Source organism: Nelumbo nucifera, chromosome 5 (genome assembly GCF_055504915.1).
Source record: "Nelumbo nucifera cultivar China Antique chromosome 5, China Antique-T2T, whole genome shotgun sequence".
NCBI classification, from domain to species: Eukaryota; Viridiplantae; Streptophyta; class Magnoliopsida; order Proteales; family Nelumbonaceae; genus Nelumbo; species Nelumbo nucifera.
The window spans coordinates 36,895,174-36,919,626 of record NC_142653.1 but is presented as its reverse complement, the minus strand read 5'-3'; the positions used below and the strand labels follow the sequence as shown (position 1 = coordinate 36,919,626).

At 39.1% G+C, this 24,453-nt stretch overlaps 2 protein-coding genes across 2 annotated transcripts; one reads left to right on the top strand and one right to left on the bottom strand.

Moving 5' to 3' along the window:
- Positions 1-2,261: 2,261 nt before the first annotated feature.
- On the top strand, positions 2,262-7,353 carry LOC104606790 (uncharacterized). The gene is made up of 8 exons (XM_088888704.1): positions 2,262-2,704; positions 2,995-3,153; positions 3,237-3,422; positions 3,519-3,686; positions 3,793-3,966; positions 4,194-4,340; positions 4,971-5,117; positions 5,344-7,353. The coding sequence occupies exons 1-8, from the start codon at positions 2,263-2,265 to the stop codon at positions 7,149-7,151; spliced, it is 3,231 nt and encodes a 1,076-aa protein (XP_088744830.1). The 5' UTR covers position 2,262; the 3' UTR covers positions 7,152-7,353.
- A 13,945-nt stretch (positions 7,354-21,298) lies between these two features.
- LOC104606791 (putative pectate lyase 12) lies at positions 21,299-21,604 on the bottom strand. The gene has a single exon (XM_010272159.1). The coding sequence runs from the start codon at positions 21,602-21,604 to the stop codon at positions 21,299-21,301; it is 306 nt and encodes a 101-aa protein (XP_010270461.1).
- Between the last annotated feature and the right edge of the window lie 2,849 nt (positions 21,605-24,453).

Below are 24,453 nucleotides of genomic sequence, written 5' to 3'. Positions count from 1 at the left end.
GTCCCATGCACTCTTGAAGACTTGGAATTGTTAATTTCTTCCAAAAGTCATTTGGAATGAGCATCGGTCTGCATTAATTAATCATGGAGTTGGATTTACCGGCTTGACCTTGACCTCCCCAAAGTCATTTGGAGTGAGAATCGGTCTGCAATAATTAATCATGGAGTTGGATTTGCCGGCTTGACCTTGACCTCCCCAAAGTCATTTGGAGTGAGAATTGGTCTGCAATAATTAATCATGGAGTTGGATTTACCGGCTTGACCTTGACCTCCCCAAAGTCATTTCATTTGGAGTGAGCATCGGTGTGCATTAATTAATCATGGAGTTGGATTTACCGGCTTGACCTTGACCTCCCCAAAGTCATTTGGAGTGAGAATCGGTCTGCAATAATTAATCATGGAGTTGGATTTACCGGCTTGACCTTGACCTCCCCAAAGTCATTTCATTTGGAGTGAGAATTGGTCTGCAATAATTAATCATGGAGTTGGATTTACCAGCTTGACCTTGACCTCCCCAAAGTCATTTCATTTGGAGTGAGCATCGGTGTGCATTAATTAATCATGGAGTTGGATTTACGGACTTGACTTTGACATCCCCAAGGTCCCATGCACTCTTGAAGACTTGGAATTGTTAATTTCTTCCAAAAGTCATTTGGAATGAGCATCGGTCTGCATTAATTAATCATGGAGTTGGATTTACCGGCTTGACCTTGACGTCCCCAAAGTCATTTGGAGTGAGAATCGGTCTGCAATAATTAATCATGGAGTTGAATTTACCGGCTTGACCTTGACCTCCCCAAAGTCATTTCATTTGGAGTGAGCATCGGTCTGCATTAATTAATCATGGAGTTGGATTTACGGACTTGACTTTGACCTCCCCAAGGTCCCATGCACTCTTGAAGACTTGGAATTGTTAATTTCTTCCAAAAGTCATTTGGAATGAGCATCAATCTGCATTAATTAATCATGGAGTTGGATTTACCGGCTTGACCTTGACCTCCCCAAAGTCATTTTGAGTGAGAATCGGTCTGCAATAATTAATCATGGAATTGGATTTACCGGCTTGACCTTGACCTCCCCAAAGTCATTTGGAGTGAGAATTGGTCTGCAATAATTAATCATGGAGTTGGATTTACCGGCTTGACCTTGACCTCCCCAAAGTCATTTCATTTGGAGTGAGCATCGGTCTGCATTAATTAATCATGGAGTTGGATTTACCGGCTTGACCTTGACCTCCCCAAAGTCATTTGGAGTGAGAATCGGTCTGCAATAATTAATCATGGAGTTGGATTTACCGGCTTGACCTTGACCTCCCCAAAGTCATTTGGAGTGAGAATTGGTCTGCAATAATTAATCATGGAGTTGGATTTACCGGCTTGACCTTGACCTCCCCAAAGTCATTTCATTTGGAGTGAGCATCGGTGTGCATTAATTAATCATGGAGTTGGATTTACGGACTTGACTTTGACCTCCCCAAGGTCCCATGCACTCTTGAAGACTTGGAATTGTTAATTTCTTCCAAAAGTCATTTGGAATGAGCATCGGTCTGCATTAATTAATCATGGAGTTGGATTTACCGGCTTGACCTTGACCTCCCCAAAGTCATTTGGAGTGAGAATCAGTCTGCAATAATTAATCATGGAGTTGGATTTACCGGCTTGACCTTGACCTCCTCAAAGCATTTCATTTGAAGTGAGCATCGGTCTGCATTAATTAATCATGGAGTTGGATTTACGGACTTGACTTTGACCTCCCCAAGGTCCCATGCACTCTTGAAGACTTGGAATTGTTAATTTCTTCCAAAAGTCATTTGGAATGAGCATCGGTCTGCATTAATTAATCATGGAGTTGGATTTACCGGCTTGACCTTGACCTCCCCAAAGTCATTTGGAGTGAGAATCGGTCTGCAATAATTAATCATGGAGTTGGATTTACCGGCTTGACCTTGACCTCCCCAAAGTCATTTGGAGTGAGAATCAGTCTGCAATAATTAATCATGGAGTTGGATTTACCGGCTTGACCTTGACCTCCTCAAAGCATTTCATTTGAAGTGAGCATCGGTCTGCATTAATTAATCATGGAGTTGGATTTACGGACTTGACTTTGACCTCTCCAAGGTCCCATGCACTCTTGAAGACTTGGAATTGTTAATTTCTTCCAAAAGTCATTTGGAAGGAGCATCGGTCTGCATTAATTAATCTTGAAATTAGAATTATAAAAACCATCCTTTGAATTTAACTGAAAGTGAAGGCGATCATCGAGTATGGAGATGAGGTGTTGGTGTTGGTGTAAGAAGATGGTGAGGTTGTATGCTGTCACCCTCCTCCTTCTTCTTCTCTCTAATTACTTTGGTGGTGGATTATTATGCGAAGGCCAACAAGGCTACTCCTACTGTTTGGACGAGGAAAGGATGGCTCTCTTACAACTCAGACACTCACTACTCAATAATAACCCTCCACATCCATCCTCCAGAATGCATTGGTGGGTTGGAGACAATTGTTGTGAATGGGGAGGGGTGGAATGTGATGAATCATCTTCTTCAACATCCCCGGTCGTGATTCGAATTAATATTCAAGGTGAAATGGAATACACTACAGGTGCTGTAGGAAAATGGTACCCAAATGCCACCATTTTCACTCACTTCCAACACCTGCAATTCCTAGATCTATCTGATAACAACATTGGAGGTTGGATTATGCCACAAGGTAATTACTAATTAGTATTATTTTGCTTCTCCTACTCCCAGTCCGTAATAGAATTAAAGTATAATGCTCTTGTGGGTTTAATTAATGATCGATATTTTTCATTATTTAATTATTTATGGAGGCCAACTGTTGGTGGATTAGATACATATTCCATATTCCAGAACAAATAATTAATTCTACTCGGGTTCAATCTTTGTGCTTCAAATTAAATTTCAAATAATTAATTTGTTGTTAAGAGAATTAATAATGCGTAATTTAAGGATATTTATCTATTTGCATGGCTTGCACAGCATTGTGTCAACTACGCAATCTTAAAGAATTGGATCTGACGGCGAACGATCTTGGCCATGATGGACTCCCTGGCTGTCTAGGGCGTGCTCTTCCTTCCTTAGAAGCAGTATCCTTATCAATTAATCAACGTAATATGTCTTCTTCATCACTATTAACAGGTAAGTAATTATGCATTAATTAAGTATTGATTTGCTTAATTAATTATATTTAATTTGTTTTTGGTGCATGGTGTATGTCTTAGCATTATGTGGAGCCAGGAATCTCTCGCTATATCTATATATAACCGAACCAAGTGATAACAGCTTACCCCCTTGCCTTCTATTCGACAAGAATGTTGGCTCACCATCATCATCATCATCAATTCAAATTCATCTCGTTTTATCTATCACTAACAAAAACATCCAGGGCTGGCCCGGTGTCCTAAACGGTATGTTTATATGTATTTATATATTTATATGTATAAAGAGGAATTATTTCTATCATACATTAATATTAATTCAATATTTGTTTTCATTGCTTGCAGATGTATGCAAAGCCACCAATGTCAAAGGATTGTCGCTATGGAGAAATGATGATGATATTGGAAGTGTACTACTACTTGTACCAGCAGGGTGCCAGTTATTCCATAATCTTGAATCACTGGATTTAGCAAATCTCAATCTCAATGCCTCGTCACCAGTTGTAGTTAATGGTATGGTATAAATTAAAATTTATAAATTAATTTGATCTTAATTGTGGGTTCATATATGCATTGCATTGGGATATAACACTACTACTAGTCATGTCTTTTATTGCAGCACTATGCCAAGCAACCAATCTTAAAGAGTTGGACCTCTCTCGAAGCAATTTGGGTGATGATGATGATATTGGAAGTAATAGCAAACCATTACTATGCCTACGTAATTTGACGTCGTTGGAAAGGCTTCATGTATCAGACAATAATCTCAAAGCTTCCTCAGCATTTCTAAAGGGTATAACTAATACACGAACAAGCATGTATTCCCCTTATTTATATATCTTGGATCCTTCATTAATTGCAAATGATTTTAATTATACACACTAATAAGAATATTCTCTTAATTAATTAAATTATGGGATGTGGGTTGTTAATAAATAAATTCTCTTATTTAATTAAGCCCTGTTTACGTAGTTACAATAATTAATATTTAATATATATGTGGTGCATTTACATTTGTAGGATTGGGTGGACTCAAGAATCTCAAGCTATTGGGTCTAGGCGGTAACTCTCTAACCAATGAAGACCTACCCTCAGGCCTTTTGCATAACCTCTCTTCACTGGAAATACTCGAAATTTACTCAAACAAACTCACAAGTTTACCAACAGGTACCAATTATATCAATGTTACCTCTTCTTATTTGACTCTTTATTTGAAAGTTTCTTCCATATATGCAATTTTTTTTTTGTGGATTATATATAAAAGGTTCTCACATTTTCTTTTTCCAGCAAAATATTACCTTTGAAATAGGAATATGTGATATTTATTTACTAGTGGTGCGATGCATGGGCTGATGTTAACAGATGCCCCTGTTAATTGGGAGTCATTACAAGTAATCTGATTTTGTTATAATCAACCCATGTTTGATTTTTTTAAACCACTAAATTCTAATGGAATTAGAAAGCAAAAGAGAGCAAGTTGATGTGAACAACTACATGAAACATAAATAGGGTAGGATTGCGACTTGGGTGAGACCAACCTGATCCAACCCAAGTTCTTAAATAGATTTTCTCTCTTCATTGGAGACGCTAGATTTATCATTTAATAATCTCAAAGGCTTACCGGCTATTCTCAAAGGTACGTAGTTACAGTAATTAATAAGAATATTCTCTTAATTAATTAAATTAAATTTTCGGATGTGGATTGTTAATAAATAAATCCACTTATTTAATTAAGCCCTGTTTACGTAGTTACAATAATTAATGTTTAATATATATGTGGTGCATTTACATTTGCAGGATTGGGTGGACTCAAAAATCTCAAGGAATTGGATCTATGGCACAATTCTATAACCAATGAAGGCCTACCCTCAGGCCTTTTGCATAACCTCTCTTCACTGGAAGTACTCGACATGTCAGGGAACAAGCTTACAAGTTTACCAACAGGTACCAATTATATCAATCTTACCTACTTTTTATTTGAAAATTTCTTTTATATATGCAAATTGGTTTGAATGGAGACCAATTAATAGTACTCAATAATGAATGCCATGCCATTTAGTGAAAGAAAAGCTCTAACTCGTAGTTGATTGAGAAATGCTAGTTTGTTATATGAAATATAGTATAATACATCTTCATACTTATGGATATGTCTCTTATATTTTCTTTACAGGGCTCTATCAATTGAGGAACTTACAATTATTGGATCTTTCTGATAATCAAATTACAAGCAACATTGCTCCTTGGATTTTCAACAACCTAACTTCACTAGAGTCCCTTGATCTTTCAAATAACCAGTTTTCTGGAGAGCTCTCCTTCTCTATCTTTGCTAATTTCTCCCAATTAACAGCAATTGATCTTTCCAACAATTATAACTTGGATGTTGATACTGAGTCACCATCTTGGATTCCATCTTTTCAACTAAATTATTTAAATCTAGACAATTGCAACCTCAATAGTAAGAGTCATAATGTCATTCCAAATTTCCTCTCCACTCAATACAAGTTAACAGCAGTGTCTTTAACTCATACCTCTCTTCAAGGAACCATTGCTCCCTGGTTGTTGTACAATAACACTTCACAAAAACACTTGTCCTTAAGGGGTAACCATTTAGTTGGTCAACTTCCAAAAATGCATTTCCAAAATGAAACAACAAGACTGACCATTCTTGACATTTCTGACAACCAAATCAAAGGGCAGCTTCCTACAAATATCGGTGACTTCTTTCCCAGCCTACATTTTCTTAACATGTCAATGAATAAACTTGAAGGCAAGATTCCGTCTTCGTTCAGTAGGATGTGGCAATTAGGAGTGCTAGACTTGTCTAACAATGCCCTAACAGGAGAAGTGCCCAATGGATTATCCCAAAACAAAACCATCTTATCACAATTAATCTTATCAAACAACAAATTGCGTGGTATGCCAATATTTTCCAAAATGGAACAATTAGTTGATTTACATCTTGGAGGAAATTGCTTCACAAAACCCATCATAATCAATGCATCAAGTGCCCCATCTCTTCACATGTTGGATCTAAGTGGGAACTATTTGCATGGCTATCTTCCAAATCATCTGCCTGTTCTTCCAAATTTGGGTGTTCTTCACTTAAGAGGAAACCATTTTTTTGGCCAAATACCAGAGTCATTATGCCAAATGACAAAGTTGCACACATTAGATCTTTCAAATAACCATTTGTCAGGGAGCATACCTTCTTGTCTCAACAGCATTACATCATGGAAGGAAAAATCTGAACTTGAAGAGTTTCTCCCTTATTTTGATCAAGGCGGCGAAATGGCCAATGAAATCGAAATCAATTTTGCCACCAAGGGTAACATGCACACTTACAAGGGTGTTCCTCTGCGTTACATGACTGGGATTGATTTGTCAATGAACCAACTAACAGGTCAAATTCCAACAGAAATAGGAGACCTGAGAGAACTCCACTCGTTGAACCTTTCCAATAATTTTTTGGCAGGCCATATCCCCGAGTCCTTTCAAAATTTAGAACAATTGGAAAGTTTGGATCTTTCTCACAACAAACTTGAAGGAAGGATCCCACATCAAATAACCAAACTCAATTTTCTTTCGACCTTCAGCGTGGCCTTCAATAATCTCTCAGGCAGGATCCCTTATGAAGATCACTTCATTACATTTGATAACAATAGTTATATTGGTAATGATGAACTCTGTGGACCACCGCTGCAAAAGAATTGTTCCTTGTTCGAGAACCAGGCACCAAGGCCTAAAGGCAATGACTTTGGAAGTGGGAAGAAAAAATTGTTAGCCAAGGTCATGGATGAAGACTTGTTTTTCTATTCATACGTGGCTATTTGTTATGCATTGGGTTTTTGGGGTGTTATTATCCCGCTGATTTTGAGCAAGAATTGGCGCCGGAAGTACTATGGAGTCATTAATGGGTGCATTGACAGGTGTAGGGAGTGGTTGTTAGGATTTTCATTTTATGTACATAATTATTTTTAATTTCCAATGTAGATGGATATTTATATTTCTTGAAGTAAAATTATAGTAGTTTTTACATAATCATATGTAAAAGAATCCTTGTTAAGGAGTCTTTAAGCCTAAGTTTGACAAGTGATGAGGCGGTCTTTGTTAACTAGCAAGGAAAGGTCATCTTAAAGCTTAATTTCCCAACAAAGTTTATGTATACCTACAAGTGTCTTTTCTTCCCAGGGAAAATCTGATAATGAGAAATTTGAAATATTAGATTACCATAAAGCCTAATATGAGCAGTAGGTTCATTACCGTAAAGCCTAATATGAGCAGTAGTTTCGACTATAATACCTAAAAGACACAATACCAGAAAATCTTGTAGCATGCTGTAATCCGATAACTTCCTTTTGTCTTTGTAATGGCTTACAAATAGAAGGCACGGTAATTGGGTTCGGGGTTGGAATGATAATATATATATATATATATATATATATATATACCCAGCCCTGCCCTGGCCTGTTGCCATTCCTACAAATAGGTAGTTGCTCTCTTATGTGTCTTCGGTGTTATTGCTACAACAACAATTTGAATTCTTTGGAATGATATATAAAAAAACGTTTAGATGTAGTGATCATCATCTCATCATTACCTGATGGTGTTTTCAACCTGTCATTGGTCTGAACAATTGAGTTGTTTGAGCCATCACCTGGCCATGATTCTTTTGTCCGGTTCTCCTAAAACCTAGGGATTGGTAAACATTTGTCCAACTCGGCTAGTTGAACCGTTGACCTATTCAACATGGCCATTAGGTCGTGGGTTGTATACTAAATTAATATAAAAACTTTCGGAAGCCATAATTTTGTGTTCAGTTGCTAATTGATGGTGTTGATAGGATCTTTGACTTATTAGAGACTTGGGATCAAATACCACTATCAATAAGGTTGGGGGTTAAGGGGATGGGGAATGGACTGACACCATTAAAAAAACATAATCTTTCTAGTGGATCCTTAGTAGTTCTATTTGCATGCCACTTAATATTTGATTGGTTTGTGCTTTGCTACCTCCATGAAAACTAGATCTGGACCATTGGAACATTCCCCTGACCCCTGACCCAAATTGGCGATGTATGGAACAAGAACAACTGCATCGAATAAGTTTGCGTATGAAGGTAGAAGAAAGGTTTTAAAAAGCTAAAGGTGTAATTTTGAGGCATAGTGGCCCAAAATGGTGAGACATAAGTCTTAATGTGATGTAAGACATTAGTCTCAAAATTTAAGAAAAAATTAATTAAATTTTATAAATGATAAAAATAACATGTAATATGCAATGTTTGAATGACAGAAGGTACAAATATCCATAAAATAGAAGTTTATAAACAATAAGTTTTAAATTTTAAGCATTAAATAAAATAATAATTAATGGTCTAACAATTATAAGCATTTTACATTTTATGTTTCAAACCAAAATTGTAAAGCTTAAGCCTTAGAACAAAATCTAAATGCCTCACCTCAAGGCATACGCCTCGCGCCTCGAAGCTTAAGCATTTTTAGAAAATGGGTTTCGTAGATTGAGAAATAACTGAGCACACTTTCACTTTTCAAACACTGGATTGGATTAATGATTCTCAGAGGGTTTCGTTGAAAAAAGGGGGGATTTAGCGATTCAGATTTTTACCTTTGAAACCCAAAACACGTTCAAAATATCAATAGTCTTGACACTTGTGTATCAAGAGCGTATAGAAACTCTGTTCTGTATTTACTACTTTTAGGCTTTGACAATTTGAGAATGTATAGCCCTTATTAAGGATTAAAACAATTACAACCTGAAATATCATGATATTTTAAACCTTGTAAAATATCATATATTTTGTCAAAAAATAACAAGAATTGAAAAAATAAATTATAGAAAAAATGCATGTAGAGGCCGGAATCCCTAGAGACTACAATCCAAATCGCCCTTCTACTGCAAGGATCATTGACTGTGCGAACTTAGATTCAGTCCTCACAAAACCGTATTCACACTGTCCTCACAGTCAAATGCAATTGTGCATAACCATTTACTCAAGCATAGTTCTAAAAATCAACAAATAGAATTAAAGCTTCAACAAATATGAGTGTATAAAACAAGACAAAATTACAACGCCCACCTTGACTTCTTTTTGTAGCCAACCATAGAGATCCCCTGTTACAACCTTTGTAGTGCATCCGATAAAAAGACCAATAGGTAGACATTTCTACTTATACCCAAATTTTACAATCAGCTTCCGCAAAATGTGATGTAGGACTAATTTAATATCTAGCATAGAAAATCTATTCTAGGTATATTTTTACGATAGAATCGTGTGCTGTTTGCTGGAGGGGTTTACGGTGGATTCCACAACCGAAACCGAATACATTGCTGCAAGTGAAGCTGCCAAAGAAGCCATATGGATGAAGAAGTTCATTCATGAATTGGGAGTAGTTCCATCCAGTACATCACCCATTCCATTGTTGTGTGACAACAATGGAGATATCGCTCAGGCTAAGGAGCCATGAGCCCACTCAAAGTCAAAGCACATCGAGAGAAAATACCATGTACTGCGGGAGATAGTTGGAAGAGGGGACGTCATGATTCAGAAAGTAGCATCAGCGGAGAATGTAGTAGACCCATTGACTAAGCCATTGACACAAAAAGTGTTTGAGAAACACGTGGAAAGTATGGGACTCCGGCTTATACCAAATTGGACCTAAGTGCAAATGGGAGTTGTTAGATAGTGTATGCCCTTAGTTCCAACCAGAATGATGTACATTATGACATTTATTGTAAATGAATAAAGTACATATTTGGTTCATGTTATTGTGGTATGTTTCTGTGTAATACCCTTAAACTGGACACATATGAGACTCGTGTTAGTTTAGAATCTTCACAGCCATTGGATTGACCTGGGGAGATCTATCCTGTTAAGGCTGACACTGATGTGCCGCCAAGTAGGTTGGGGTAGCTTATCTCAACTACCAGGGTGAGACCCGAGGTACATGTAGTGTGGGTTTACTTGAAACCCTAAACCGGACTAGAATTTTAGTATTGCCCTAGACCTTGGAGATTAGTGGGCAAAATTGGAATGTTACACCTGACACCTACACTCGATTATGATACTACACTAGGTGTCGGATTGGGTTGTCTTTGATATGTCAATCAGTGAGATCCTTAGAGGGGGTCAAAACTTGGGTATGTTGAGATAGTCCAAGAATTCATCTGAGTGGGTGATTATAGTGACAGGATCAGCCCCTTTGTCGGACAAAGTGAATGATCGGAAATGCACTCTCTCTGATTGAAACCAAAGCTGCCGACAGTCGATTTCAATCGTTGAAATTTGATTTGCAAAATATATTTATATAGCGATATACATATATACATATATATATATATATATATATATATATATATATATATATTACGGTTTCAAAATGTTTGCAAAATGTTTTAATTCCCTGGATCCATGTGATTAGAGAGTGCAGCACTGTACCTTACAATCGAGGGAGAGGTTCTCTCTTGTTGGGCAGTGTTTGATCATTATGGGCTGAGAGGTTAAGTCTAAGACCATTGAGGGTAATACCTGATGGGGTAATCTTGCATCTGCCCACAGTCCTTCGGTTATTATAAGGTGGCTTGGCCCAGGGGATACTTAGTGTAAGTGTTGGGCCCATTAAGAGCCCATGGTGATGGGCTCAGGGTTTCACTGTCTTTTTTAGTGGATTCGGCCAAGCCTTGTAACAGAGGCTAAGTTGAACCCATGTGGCTGATGTGTAGATCAATGTTTGAGTCCAATGCCATACAATGATACCCAACTAGGCAGTAGTTTGGAAGTTAAGTGAGCACACAGACTTAATGGGCCTAAAGCCCAACTCGAACTGGTTTAATTTGATTAATTAATAGAGGGACAGATCTGGGATTTAGATCAGCAGATAGGATAAGGAGTTATCCCTATCCACTCAGAGAGTCCAAATCCAAATAAGGATTTGGATTAGGAAACTTTTAATAAGATTAGGAGGGCTGGTCTTTATCTGCAAATAAGATAAGGGATTATCCTTATCTCTTAAAGAGAGTCCAGATCCAAATAAAGATTTGGATTAGGAAACGTCTAATGGGATTAGGAGAATCTCTCTTTAAGGCTGTAAATAGAGGATGAGGGTGAACCCCAATTCATCCAATTCATATTACAGATACAAGAGAGAAGACAACTCCAATAAGACTGATGCCATCTTCTGCTCTTGCCTTCTCCTCCTCCTGCCGCCATTGCCAGTTCATTCTCCACCTGTAGGAGTGATCAAGAAGTGTTCTTGAAATCAGTTTTTGGTGAAAAACTAATATGAAATCGTGCTCACTCACCCTATTGATTCTGCTCCACCCTACGCTGTGTCATCTTTAGTTGGAGCAGTCTTTGGCATTTTCCTTGGGCATGAACACCTTCATTGGGAGCTACTGTTTCTCCGTATCAGGTATATCCCTCTCCTACCTTTTGGTTTCAGATCAAGTCTGGTTAAAATTCCAAGATTGATCTTTGAAAATGCAGTTTTCTAAAACAGGGAATGTGATTCCTAGATGAGAGAGAGATAAATTTTTGAAATTTCTTCCTACCTACCTACAGGGTTTGGCTATCCATATGATGGACCTCTCATCCCTTCAATATAGAAACTTTCTTTGTTAAAATGATTCTAAGGAGTATTCTCAAATATAGACATGTGAAAATTGTCAATTTTCGCAGTTTTCACTCTTAATTCCCTTTTCAATTTGGGTGGGGGTGGCCTCACCAATGGATTACTTTCCCTGCAAATGTCTCTTTTATTTAACAAGGTTATTTAAAATTTCTTTGTTGTTATAAAACTATTCCCACTTGACCAATTGTCTTAGGCCAGACATGAAAAGAAGCGAATCTGGAAATGTAATCCAAGGATATTCCTTCTTAGAACATATGGGGGTAGTAAAATTTAGAGTAAAAAAGGTCACAAGCGTACCCTTGAGAGAAGATAATCTAAGTGGAGAATGCCAAAGAAATCGGTGTAAAGTTACTAATTCTAGAATGGGTGTTTTTGTCATTGCATCTGTGAAAAGGATGATGCATCAGGGACACTCGTCAATAAAAGTGCATGATGTCTTGCCTTTTTTTAATTTTTAGACTAAAAGTATAGGAATTCGATCTGATGTAATATTAATAGAAAATTAGGGTTTTTCTATTTTATTTTATTCAAGATCGAAGCTGATTGCGCAGAAGGAGGAGATTTTGCAGATTGAGATTTCGCTATCTACAATTTATAGTTTGAGAAACTGCAAACTGTAATCTAACATCTGTTTTGCAGGTAGCAGATGTGCGAATAGTCCTAGTACTGATTTTTTATTATCTTTAATCAATAATTTAATTTCAGATCAATTCTTGTATTAAATCTTGAATTAAAAATCAAACCCTAGACCCATTCGAACCAGATTGGACCAAACTGGTTTGACCAAATCTGTGGTTCGACGGGGGCTGTTCTCAGCCCTAATTTCCCACTCTTGGGTCAAGAGATTGATATTTAATTGCAAGACCTAATTCAGCCCACACCTGTAAAGCCCAGTTTTAAGGTGTTAAGACTACTTAAGCCCACTAACTGCATAAAATCTATATGGGCCGAACTGCTCTTTGCTATTCAGCCCATATACCTAGATAATATTAATCAGTAATATTATGGATCATTACGGGCTTTGTTGATGGGCTTTACAGATATTAATTGATTGGATCAATTCTATCCCTGCATGTGATGTATGGATGTGTGATGTGCAACGTTCATGGGCCATAAGTACTTGGCCCATGCAGATACGATAGTGGCTCTTGCGCACACCATGGCTGAATGCACATCATTGCCATGGTGTCCCTAAAGATCATTGGATGATCTCCCATCATGGTGAGCTCCACACCTCCCTAAGAGGGACCGTGCGGAACCCTAGCCATTTAGGGCCCATAGAAATCTGACTTTATGAAAGTCAATGGGAGCCACTTTGGTTTGACCTAAATTAAAATAGGGCGTAACTTTTGTTCCCTCCTGAAATATGGGTGCATGTGATAGGGAGATTCATATGATGAACTCTCTAAAGGCCTTCCATCATTAGCATGAAGATGGGTCATTCAGTAATGAGGAAATGCACCATGAAATTGGGCTCATTTGCTACTAGATCTGTTGGAATGTTTCTTAAGATGATAGGGGCGTCATAGACCGATGTGGGAGGGGCCCTTCCTAAAATGGAAGACTCTCTCACGATATGATGGGTGAGCACTCACTGGACAGAAATGTTTAACCTAAAATGGCAATGAACCTTGTCTAACAGAGGCCAAAGGGAAAGCCCATACGATGAATGAATATGATCCTTCACAGAAAGGTGGTGGGGTTATGCAGCTGAAACAGTTGGCTCCATGCACCCTATGTGATTTCCCACATTTCCAGAGACATAATTAGCAGTCTCCGTCACTGAGATGGGAGGGAAATCTCGGAGATGAATAAATGGAAATGGAACATAGATTAAAAGCCATATCTATGTAGATAACATGAATCAAATTAGGTTGTGGAGTAATGTTTGCTTTTTACTAGAAATGGCAAACGGTCAATTCACAAAGTTGTTGGATGACAACAAACTTAAGGGCCCAAACTATGCTGACTGGTACCGTAACCTTATATTGGTCCTAACTTCAGAAAAATTAGACAAAGTAGCTAAGAATCCTGCACATGAGCGTCCGGGTGATAGGGCTTCTGAGGCCCGTAAGAGGGACTACTAGGAATGGGAAGAGAAAAATTCCCTAGCCCACTGCTACATCATTGCCTCCTTGGATAATCCGATACAAAGGTAGTTCGATTAGATCGAATTGTCCAATGACATATTTGATAGTCTGAGGATGATGTACGAAGAGCAGAATCGTTCTACTCAGCAAAAGGTCTTGAAACAATTCATGACCGCACAGATGTCCAAGAACTAGCAGGTTCATGACCATTGTCTTCGGATGATGGGTTATATCAATGAACTTGAGGCTCTTGGATCCAGGCTGGACCATGTGACCAAGGTAGATGCCATCCTAAATTCTCTACCTCCTTCCTTCAATCAATTCATCATGAACTACAACATGAACAAGCTAAATGTTAGCATTCAGCAACTCAGCAATATGTTGCAGAGGGCCGAAGAACTGACTAAGAAGGATGAGCCCATAACCATGCTTGTTGAAGTCGGCAAGTCGGGCAAGAAAAAGAGAGGCTAAGAGAAAATCTCAGAAGAAAGCTGTCAAGTCTAAAAGGCAGAACAAAGACAGAGCATCGGATGCTTGTCATTTCTACAAGCAGACCGACCACTGGAAGAGGAACTGTCCTCAGTACCTGAAATCCAAGAAACAATGTAATTTCGAATCCTGTGTCATAGAAACCAATTTGTTGGTAATTTCTACTTCCTGGTGTATTAACTTCGGGGCTTCGACTCATGCGTGTAACTTACTACAAGGGTTCAGGATAAGCAAAAGACTGAGTGACGGAGAGGTGACTCTTTACTTGAGGACTTTTGCAAGTGTTGCAGCTATGGCTATAGGAACCGTTGAGTTAATTTTCAAAGAATGAACTATTGTACTAAAAGATTGTCTTTATATACAAAATTTGAGAAGAAATTTGATTTCTGTTTCAAAATTGTGTGCGGATGGATATTCCGTTTTCTTTAATAATACGATTATTATCAAAAGAAATAATAAATTCATCGTATACGGAGAACTTGAGAATAGTCTCTATGTTCTTCATCCTTCTCTAGAAACTAACATAGCCAAAACTACATCGGTTGATATCCCCAAGAAAATGACCCATGATACAGTTAATCCCACGTGTCTGTGGCATTACCAACTTGGCCATATTAACATATATCATATCACAAGGTTGGTAAAGGATGGTCCTTTGGATTTTCTAATTGTAGAAGATCTTCCAACTTGTGAACCTTGCCTTCAGGGTAAGAGGACGAAACGACCATTTAACGGTAAGCCTAAAAGATGTACAGGCACGCTTGACCTTATACATACTGATGTATGTGGTCCCATGAGTGTTATGACACGTAACCAGCACGTTTATTTCATAACATTCACCAATGATTATTCTCAATATGGTTGCGTGTACCTAATGAGATACAAGTCTGTATCCTTTGAAAAGTTTAAGGAGTTTAAACAAGAGGTCGAGAAATAGTTAGGGAGAGAAATTAAGACCCTTTGATCGGATCGAAGTGGCGAGTATCTCTCTGACGAATTTAGGGACTACTTGAAGGTCAATGGGCTAGTATCACAGTTAACTCCTCCTGCTACACCACAGATAAATGGTATTTCAGAGAAGAGGAATAGGACCTTATTGGATATGGTCCAGTCACTTCTCGTACACTTAGACTTACCCACATCCTTTTGGGGTTACGCATTAGAGACTGTGATTTACGTGCTGAACCGAGTTCCAACCAAATCAGTTCCGAAGACTCCACATGAGCTTTGGACCGGTAAGAAACTAAGTGTGAGACACTTGAAGATTTGGGGTTGTCCGGCACACGTTAAAAGAACGAGTCCAGACAAATTGAAATCCAAGACCAGCCGTTGCCTATTTGTAGGCTAACCCAAAGGCTATGTGGGTTATCTATTCTATGACCCAAGAGAATAGAAAGTGTTCTGTAGTTGAAATGCCCATTTCTTGGAGGATGATTACATCCTGAACAATCATCGTCAGGAAGTTGTTCTTGATGAGGAGAGCTCAGGGATAGTGGGATGTGTCTTACAAGTTCCAGGTAATGAGCAACCTAGAAGATCTACCCGGGTTTCCAGGCCTCCAGTCCATTTCGGCTATGACCAGGATAGTTACCAGGTGGAAGCTACGACTAGTGAGGAGGATCCCGTGACTTATACGGAAGTTATGTTGGACATAGATTCCTTGAAGTGGGTAGATGCCATGAGAGTTGAGATGGACTCAATGGAGATCAATAGAGTCTGGACTCTAGTAGATCCGCTCCCTGTGGTAAAAGCAATTGGTTGCAAATGGATATATAAGAAGAAGAAGGGCCTCGATGGTAAGGTTGAGACCTACAAGGCTCGTCTGGTGGCGAAAGTGTACACTCAGAAAGAGGGCATCGATTATGAGGAAACCTTTTCGCCAGTGGACATGCTTAAATCCATTAGGATCATGCTAGCTGTAGCAGCATACCATGATTACGAGATTTGACAAATGGATGTCAAAACTGCGTTCCTGAATGAAGATCTTACTGAAGATATCTACATGCAGCAACTACAAGGTTTCATAGCTGCAAGTCAGGAACACATGGTATGTAAATTAAATAGATCCATATATGGACTTAAGCAAGCTTCTAGGAGTTGGAACATCCGGTTTGACTCTACTATCAAAAGGTTTGACTTTGAGCAGAATCCGGATGAGCCCAATGTTTATAGGAAATCTAGTGGGGATAAGGTCACGTTCTTGGTTTTGTATGTGGATGACATTCTACTCATTGGAAATGATGTAGGAACGCTGACTACAGTGAAAGTATGGCTTTCACAGCAATTCTCCATGAAAGATCTTGGAGAAGCTTCGTATATACTAAGTCTTCGACTCTATAGAGATAGATCAAAGAGGATAATAGAATTATCCCAATTTGCTTACATTGACAAGATAGTCAAGAGATACAGCATGGAGAACTCCAAGAAGGGAAATATTCCTTTCAAAAATGGAGTCACTCTCTCAAAGGGGATGTCTCCCAAGACGCCCGAGGAGATTGAGGGCATGAAGGACGTTCCCTATGCCTCAACCGTAGGGAGCATCATGTATGCCATTCTGTGCACTCGTCCTGACATTGATCAAGCAGTGAGTGTGGTAAATAGATTCCAAGCCAACCTAGGGCAGGAGCATTGGACTGCTGTGAAAAACATACTTAAGTACCTTCGAAGGACAAAAGAGTTTTGTCTGGTATTCGATGGTAGCTTACTACAGATCCAAGGGTATACTGATGACGACTTCCAATCAGATCCAGATGATAGAAAGTCTAAATTTGGGTATGTTTTCACGATAGGATCGTGTGTTGTTTGCTGGAAAAGCAACAAACAGGGGTCCACAGCGGATTCCACAACCGAAGCCAAATACATTGCCGAAAGTGAAGCTGCTAAAGAAGCCATATGGATGAAAAGTTCATTCATGAATTGGGAGTAGTTCCATCCAGCACATCACCCATTCCGTTGTTGTGTGACAACAATGGAGATATCGCTCAGGCTAAGGAGCCACGACCCACTCAAAGTCAAAGCACAACGAGAGGAAGTACCATGTACTGCGGGAGACAGTTGGAAACGGGGATGTCCTGATTCAGAAGGTAGCATCAGCGGAGAATGTAGCAGACCTATTGACTAAGCCATTGACACAGAAAGTGTTTGAGAAACATGTGGAAAGTATGGGACTCCAGCTTATACCAGATTGGACCTAAGTGCAAATGGGAGATGTTAGACAGTGTATGCCCTTAGCTCCAATCAGAATGATGTACATTATGACATTTATTGTAAATGAATAAAGTACATATTTGATTCATGTTATTGTGGTATGTTTCTGTGTAATACCCTTAAACTGGACACATATGAGACTCGTGTTAGTTCAAAATCTTCACAACCGTTGGATTGATTTGGGGAGATCTATCATGCCAAGGCTGACACTGATGTGCCGCCAAGTTGGTTGGGATAGCCTATCTCAATTACCAGGGTGAGACCCGAGGTACATGCAGTGTGGGTTTACTTGAAACCCTGAACCAGACCAGAATTCTAGTATTGCCCTGGACCTTGGAGATTAGTGGGCAAAACTGGAATGTTACACTTGACCCCTAGACTCGATTATGATACTGCACTAGGTGTCGGATTGGGCTGTCTTTGATATGCCAATCAGTGAGATCTTTAGAGTGGGCCAAAACCTGGGTATGTTGGGATAGTCTGAGAATTCATCTGAGTGGGTGATCATAGTGACAGGATCAGCCCCTTTGTCAGACAAAGTGAAAGATCGGGGATGCATTCTCTCTAATGGAAACCAAAGTTGCCGGCAGCCGATTTCAATCGTTTAAATTTGTTTTGCAAAATATATTTATATAGAGATATACATATATATTACGGTTTCAAAATGTTTGCAAAAGGTTTTAATTCCCGGGATCCATGTGATTAGAAAGTGCAACATTGTACTTTGCAGCCGAGGGAGATGTCCTCTCTTGTTGGGCAGTGTTTGATCATTATGGGCTGAGAGATTAAGTCTAAGACCATTGAGGGTAATACCTGATGGGGTAATCTTGCATCTGCCCACAGTCCTTGGGTTTTTATAAGGTGGCTTGGCCTAGGGACCACTTAGTGTAAGTGTTGGGCCCATTAAGAGCCCATGGTGATGGGTTTAGGTGTTCACTGTCTTTTTCAGTGAATTCAGCCAGGCCTTGTAACAGAGGCTAGGCTGAACCCATGTGGCTGATGTGTAAATCAATGTTTGGGTCCCACGCCATACAAGGATACTCAACTGGACAACAGTTTGGAAGTTAAGTGAGCACACAGACTTAATGGGCCTAAAGCTCAATTCGAAGTGGTTTAATTTGATAAATTAAAAGAGGGGTGGATCTGGGATTTAGGTCAGCAGATAGGATAAGGAGTTATCCCTATCCACTCAAAGAGTCCAAATCCAAATAAAGATTTGGATTATGAAACTCTTAATAAGATTAGGAGGGTTGATCTTTATTTGCAGATAAGATAAGGGATTATCCTTATCTCTTAAAGAGAATCCAGATCCAAAGAAAGATTTGGATTAAGAAACTTCTAATGGGATTAGGAGAACCTCTCTTTAAGGCTATAAATAGAGGAGGAGGGCAAACCCCAATTCATTCAATTCAAATTACAGATAGAAGAGAGAAGACAGCTTCAGTAAGACTGATGCCATTTTCTGCTCTTGCCTTCTCCTCCTGGTGCCGCCATTGCCAGTTCGTTCTCCACCTATAGGAGTGATCAAGAAGTGTTCTTGATATCGGTTTTTGGTGAAAAACTAATCTGAAGTCGTGCTCACTCACCCTCCATCGAATTCTTGCTGAAGAATTCGGTTCTTGGTGAAGAACCACCTGCTGATTCTGCTCCACCCTACGCTGTGTCATCTTCATTGGGAGCAGTTTTTGGCATTTTCCTTAGGCGTAAACACCTTCATTGGGAATTACTATTTCTCCGTATCAGGTATATCCCTCTTCTACCATTTGGTTTCAGATCTGGTCTGGTTTACGTTTCAAGATTGATCCTTGAAAATGCAATTTTCTAAAACAGGGAATGTGATTTCCTAGATGGGAGAGAGAGAAATTTTTGAAATTTCGCCCTACTTACCTACAGGGTTTGGCTATCCATATGATGGATCTCTTATCCCTTCAGTATAGAAACTTTCTTTGTTAAAATGCTTCTAAGGAGTATTCCTCAAATATAGACATGTGAAAATTTTCAATTTTTGCAGTTTTCACTCTTAATTCCCTTTTCAATTTGGGTGGGTGTAGCCTCACCCATGGATTACTTTCCCTGCAAATGCCTCTTTTATTTAACAAGTTTATTTAAAATTTCTTTGTAGTTACAAAACTATTCCCACTTAACCAATTGTCTTAGGCCAGGTCTAAAAAGAAGCGAATCTGGAAATGTAATCCAAGGATATTCCTTCTTAAAACATATGGGGGAAGTAAAATTTAGAGTCAAGAAGGTCACGAGCGTACCCTTGAGAGAAGATAATCTAAGTGGAGAATGCCAAGGAAATCGGTGTAGAGTTACTAATTCTAGAATGGGTGTTTTTGTCATTGTATCTGTGAAAAGGATGATGCATCAGGGACACTCGTCAATAAAAGTGCATGATGTCTTGCCTTTTTTTTGGCTTCCAAATGGCTCAAGTAACACATCACTGGAGTTTTGATAGGGTGTTCCTACCTAGGGTGGTGTTCGTAACTGTGTATATCTCGTGGTCCATGGGATTTTGGTCTAGTTTGGATGGGTGTGGACTCCAAAATATCGTATATGGTAAAAAATCATGGTTTGGTACTTTCCATGGTTGATTGTTAATCCTGTACTTCACTACTTTTTCCGAAACTCTACATATTACTATTGAAAGCTTCTCCGCTGCCCCTGTACCTTGCACCGCTGCAACTCTCCACTAGTAAGTTTCTTTCCGCTCACTGTTTTTCTGTTTCACATTACCGTTTCTCTATTTCACTCTTTCTGTTTCACATAAATTCATACAACCTGATGAATGTTAGCTCATTTCTCTCCACTTGCTAGTATGAATGTTAGCTCAGGAAAAACAGCCATCTGCCATAAAACCTATGTTCTTTCCTCTATCCTCTCCTCCATCCATTGTTCTTCCTTACTCTTATTGAGAGCTGATTATCCGACACATTTTGTATTCCTTGTTATCAGCTCATTTGTTTGATATCTTCCCGTTTGAATCATCTTTTGATACTTTCCTTTGTATCAGTCAACAAGAAAACCGCATGATGAGAAATAATTAAATCTTGAAGACGTTTGCAATCTTCAACCACACTACCTTCTTCTTGAGTTGTCACTGGGTGTCCAGGCATTGGTATTGCCATTACAATGCCTTGAGCTTCCTACAAACTACAGCATAGATGCATGGATTGAGAAATAAACACCCTTCCAAATGTTTGGACAGGTCAATGAGCCCAGCTGATTTAGACTCCACACTCGATGCTTTGGCGTACTTCACCCCTAGACCCTCCCTGGATGGCACGAAGAATGCTCTATTTATCGAGACGAGATCTGCTCTTCACAAATGGGCCCCTTACATGCACATCCGCCGTGCATTGGGAACATCTCCCATGAATAATAATTAAAAAGTACTCGATAAGTTTCCAATACATGGTAGGATGTGTGCGTGAGAAGCTTATGAGGCGCCAAGTAAGAGAAGCAGATGTGGTCTCCCATTTATCATTTTGTCACCCTCCGTCCTCTAGTTCTAGCTCGTCCTCTCGCCCTCATCCATATCCACCCGCTTTGTCACTTGCTCCAACCCGACCCACACCACAAAGTGCATGTTAGCAAAAACACGGCAATAGGGGCGCATGATATCGATAAATCCTTAATATTGTAGTCTGTAGTACTGTTACTACTGTACTCGTCAAAAAAAAAAGGACTGTTACTACTGCACCTCCTTGGCATCCGGGTTCGACAGCACAATGTAGCAGTTGTCTTGACTGTTGATGGTGGTATTGGCACTACCGCCGATTGCGTACTTCAGCCATTGCGTGAAATCGTTGTTAACGAAGTGGATGTAGCCACGCCTACACCTGGGCATTCTCTGTATGAGCCCCTCACCGAAGTGATTGAACGCAATGGTCACTTGCATCCCAATATCCAATGGATACTCGTAGTTGTGTCCAAGCAACATTGCATCATTGTGATGGGAAAAGTAGTTGTTGGATATGGTAATCCCGGTGGACCCCATGATGGCATCAATCAGACCATCCGTTTAGTAGGACAGCAAGCAATGGTCACTTGCATCCCGATATCTAGCGGATATCTCGTTGGGTGGATGCCGAAAGTGACTGTAGCTAAAAAGAGCTTTTAGCTCTTGTTTTTTCCGTAAGGTTTCTGAGAATATTTGGGTGACATGGGAATAGATAGAATGAGATGTGATGGGATGGAAAAGTGTAAAAAATTAAGTTTCCATTGTTTAGTTTTATTGGGATGGGATGGGATGGGAAAATGTAAAAAGGGTCGCCTTTGTCCTCCTTTTGACCAAACAGAGCGGTGACCAGGAAGAGAAGCGGCGGATCTAAACCCATCTCCGGCTTCCCTCTCCCACTCTCTCTCCCTGATCTTCTTCTCTCTTATCCTTCTTTTTCCCCTCTTCCCCCATTGTCTCCTCTCTCCATTTCGTCATCGCTGTTGCAAGTTGCAGCGGTTGTAGATCTGCACATCCCCCTTCTAATCTCTCTCTCTCTCTTTCGTCTTCTTCGTCTTCTTCTTCTTCTTCTTCTTCTTCTTCTTCTTCTTCTTCTTCTTTGTTTTTTTGTCTCCACTACTTTGCCTCGCTACCTGGTTTGCTTTGCCTATGCGTCACTGCTGCCTGGTTCACCCCGGTTTTCCATAGATCTGGTAAAGACGGGAAGAAGGTAAGAGAGAAGAGAGAAGAGGATCGTTTTGCCTTTGCATCATCGCTGCCTAGTTTGCTTCGCTGCTGCCTGTTTCTTCCTGGTTCACCGCAGAGCTAGTGAAGACGGGAAGAAGGTGAGAGAGATGAGAGAAGAGGAAGATGGTGGTTCTTTGACTTCTTTCAGTTGTAGCAGTGTTTTTCCAAAATTTTCCATCGGGGTCTCATGGTTTTGGTGCAACCCTAAATCCATAATTTTGGGATCTGACATCCCACACATCCCATCCCTCTCTTTCCCTCAAAGGAATATTTCCTTTTTCTCATCCCCATCCCAAAAACCAAACGGAGCCTAAATGAGTTTCTTTCCTGGTTGTAGTAGTAGAGGTGGTAATGAATGAAAGGTTGGCGACGACAATGATAGCTTGTGAGTTTACTCTTGTACTTGCAAAAACAGAGGGTAGAAAGCAACAACATCCCTCTTTTGAAGACTCCTCTCTCAATCCATGTCGACCTTTGATTCCTCCATGGCTCCTCCACTTCCACAACCGCCTTCGATTTCAAATCCTTCACAGATTTCCGGGATTCATATTTTTATCTATTTCAACTCCTTCCCACAATTGTCGCGACCTCTGTCACCGCCGAACCAGTTGTTTACTGCTGCTGTTAACAACTTAAGAGAAAAACAGGGGGAAGAAACGATAGAAATGTGGAGCATCTTGACCTGGTACTAAGGAATAAGACCCATAGAGGGAACAAAATTAAAGAAACAAAACGGAAATAGGGCCGGTGAAGGGGAATAAGAGAGATCGGGAGAAAGAGAGTGTGAGGTTGGGGAAGATGAACATTATTTTTCTCGTCGGAATAGTTATTACAAGGGTAGTATAGAGATTAAAAAATGTTATAATAGCCTTTTTGGACGGAAGGTTAACGAAAGGGAGTCTTTGTCTAATAATCATAGTACAAGGGTTCTTTGTTGCAAAACAAAGTACAGGGGGGTCTTTGTCACAGACCCCATAGTACGGGGGGTCTTTATAATTTACCCTAATTATTAATTAGGTTATGTTTATTTACCGATAAGTAAGTTTGTGAAAGTTAGCCAATAAGTATCTTTTTTTATTGATTAACTTTATAATATTCTTTTTGCATTAAGTACTAGGCCCTATGGTAAAATAGACTTCACTTATCTAGAAAAACTTACCCGTAGGACAATTTTACCCATTTTAATATTAGCTTTTTATGGATAAAAATGTCGCTTTATTACTTATTTGGAAATCCTAAGAATCAAAAGAACATGGAAGTGAATTTACCCAGATAAATGAGTGCACTTACCCTGATAAGTTACAAAATTATAAACAAAGCAAGGTCATAATGTTATCTAGATTCTCCTCATATTTAATTAAACTCAGGATCCGTTTGGTTCACAGGAATAGGGGTCTGAAATCGGAATCGAAATCCAGATCTAATTATTGCAACTACAATATTCTTTTTGCATTAAGTACTAGGCCCCATAGTAAAATCGACTTCACTTATCTAGTAAAGCTTACCCATAGGACAATTTTACCCATTTTAATATTAGCCTTTTATGGATAAAAATGTCATTTTGTTACTTAATTACTTGGAAATCCTAAGAATCAAAAGAACACGGTTATGTGAATTTACCTTGATAAATGAGTGCACTTACGCCGATAAGTTACAAAGTTACAAACAAACAAGGTCTTAATGTTATCTAGATTTTCCTCATATTTAATTAAACGTAGGGCCCGTTTGGTTCACGTGAATAGGGGTCTGGATTATTGCAAACGAAATCCAGATTCTAATTGGAATCTAAAACCTCCTTTGAAGTTTAGTAATTGCAATCACCTCCAAAGTACCTACGCAATTACTATTGAGTAGTATTTAGAAAATTGGATCAGATTGACCGGTTGGAAGAACAGTAACCCAATCATATTTTTAAAAAATTGGCCAGTTTTTTTAATCTTTTTTAACACGTAAATGCAAATTTATAAAGGCCATAACTTTGCATTCAGATGTCCAATTGGGGTGATTTTTTTTCTATTTTGGGTAACTTTTTGATATCTACGTGTTCTCAATGTGCAAACGGTGCCTTGCCGCACTATGTTTGTAAAAAAATGCCTTTTTGTTTCAGATCTTAATATTAACATAAAAAAAAATTGAACTAAAATAGAAAAAAAATATATATT

What these genes read in the sequence shown, in the direction of transcription:
- LOC104606791 (XM_010272159.1), bottom strand. Translation starts at nt 21,604, where the DNA reads ATGGGGTCCACCGGGATTACCATATCCAACAACTACTTTTCCCATCAC.
- LOC104606790 (XM_088888704.1), top strand. Translation starts at nt 2,263, where the DNA reads ATGGAGATGAGGTGTTGGTGTTGGTGTAAGAAGATGGTGAGGTTGTAT. An exon ending in AGGTTGGATTATGCCACAAG is followed by an intron (nt 2,705 to 2,994) that starts GTAATTACTAAT and finishes TGGCTTGCACAG; the next exon opens with CATTGTGTCAACTACGCAAT. An exon ending in CTGGCCCGGTGTCCTAAACG is followed by an intron (nt 3,423 to 3,518) that starts GTATGTTTATAT and finishes CATTGCTTGCAG; the next exon opens with ATGTATGCAAAGCCACCAAT.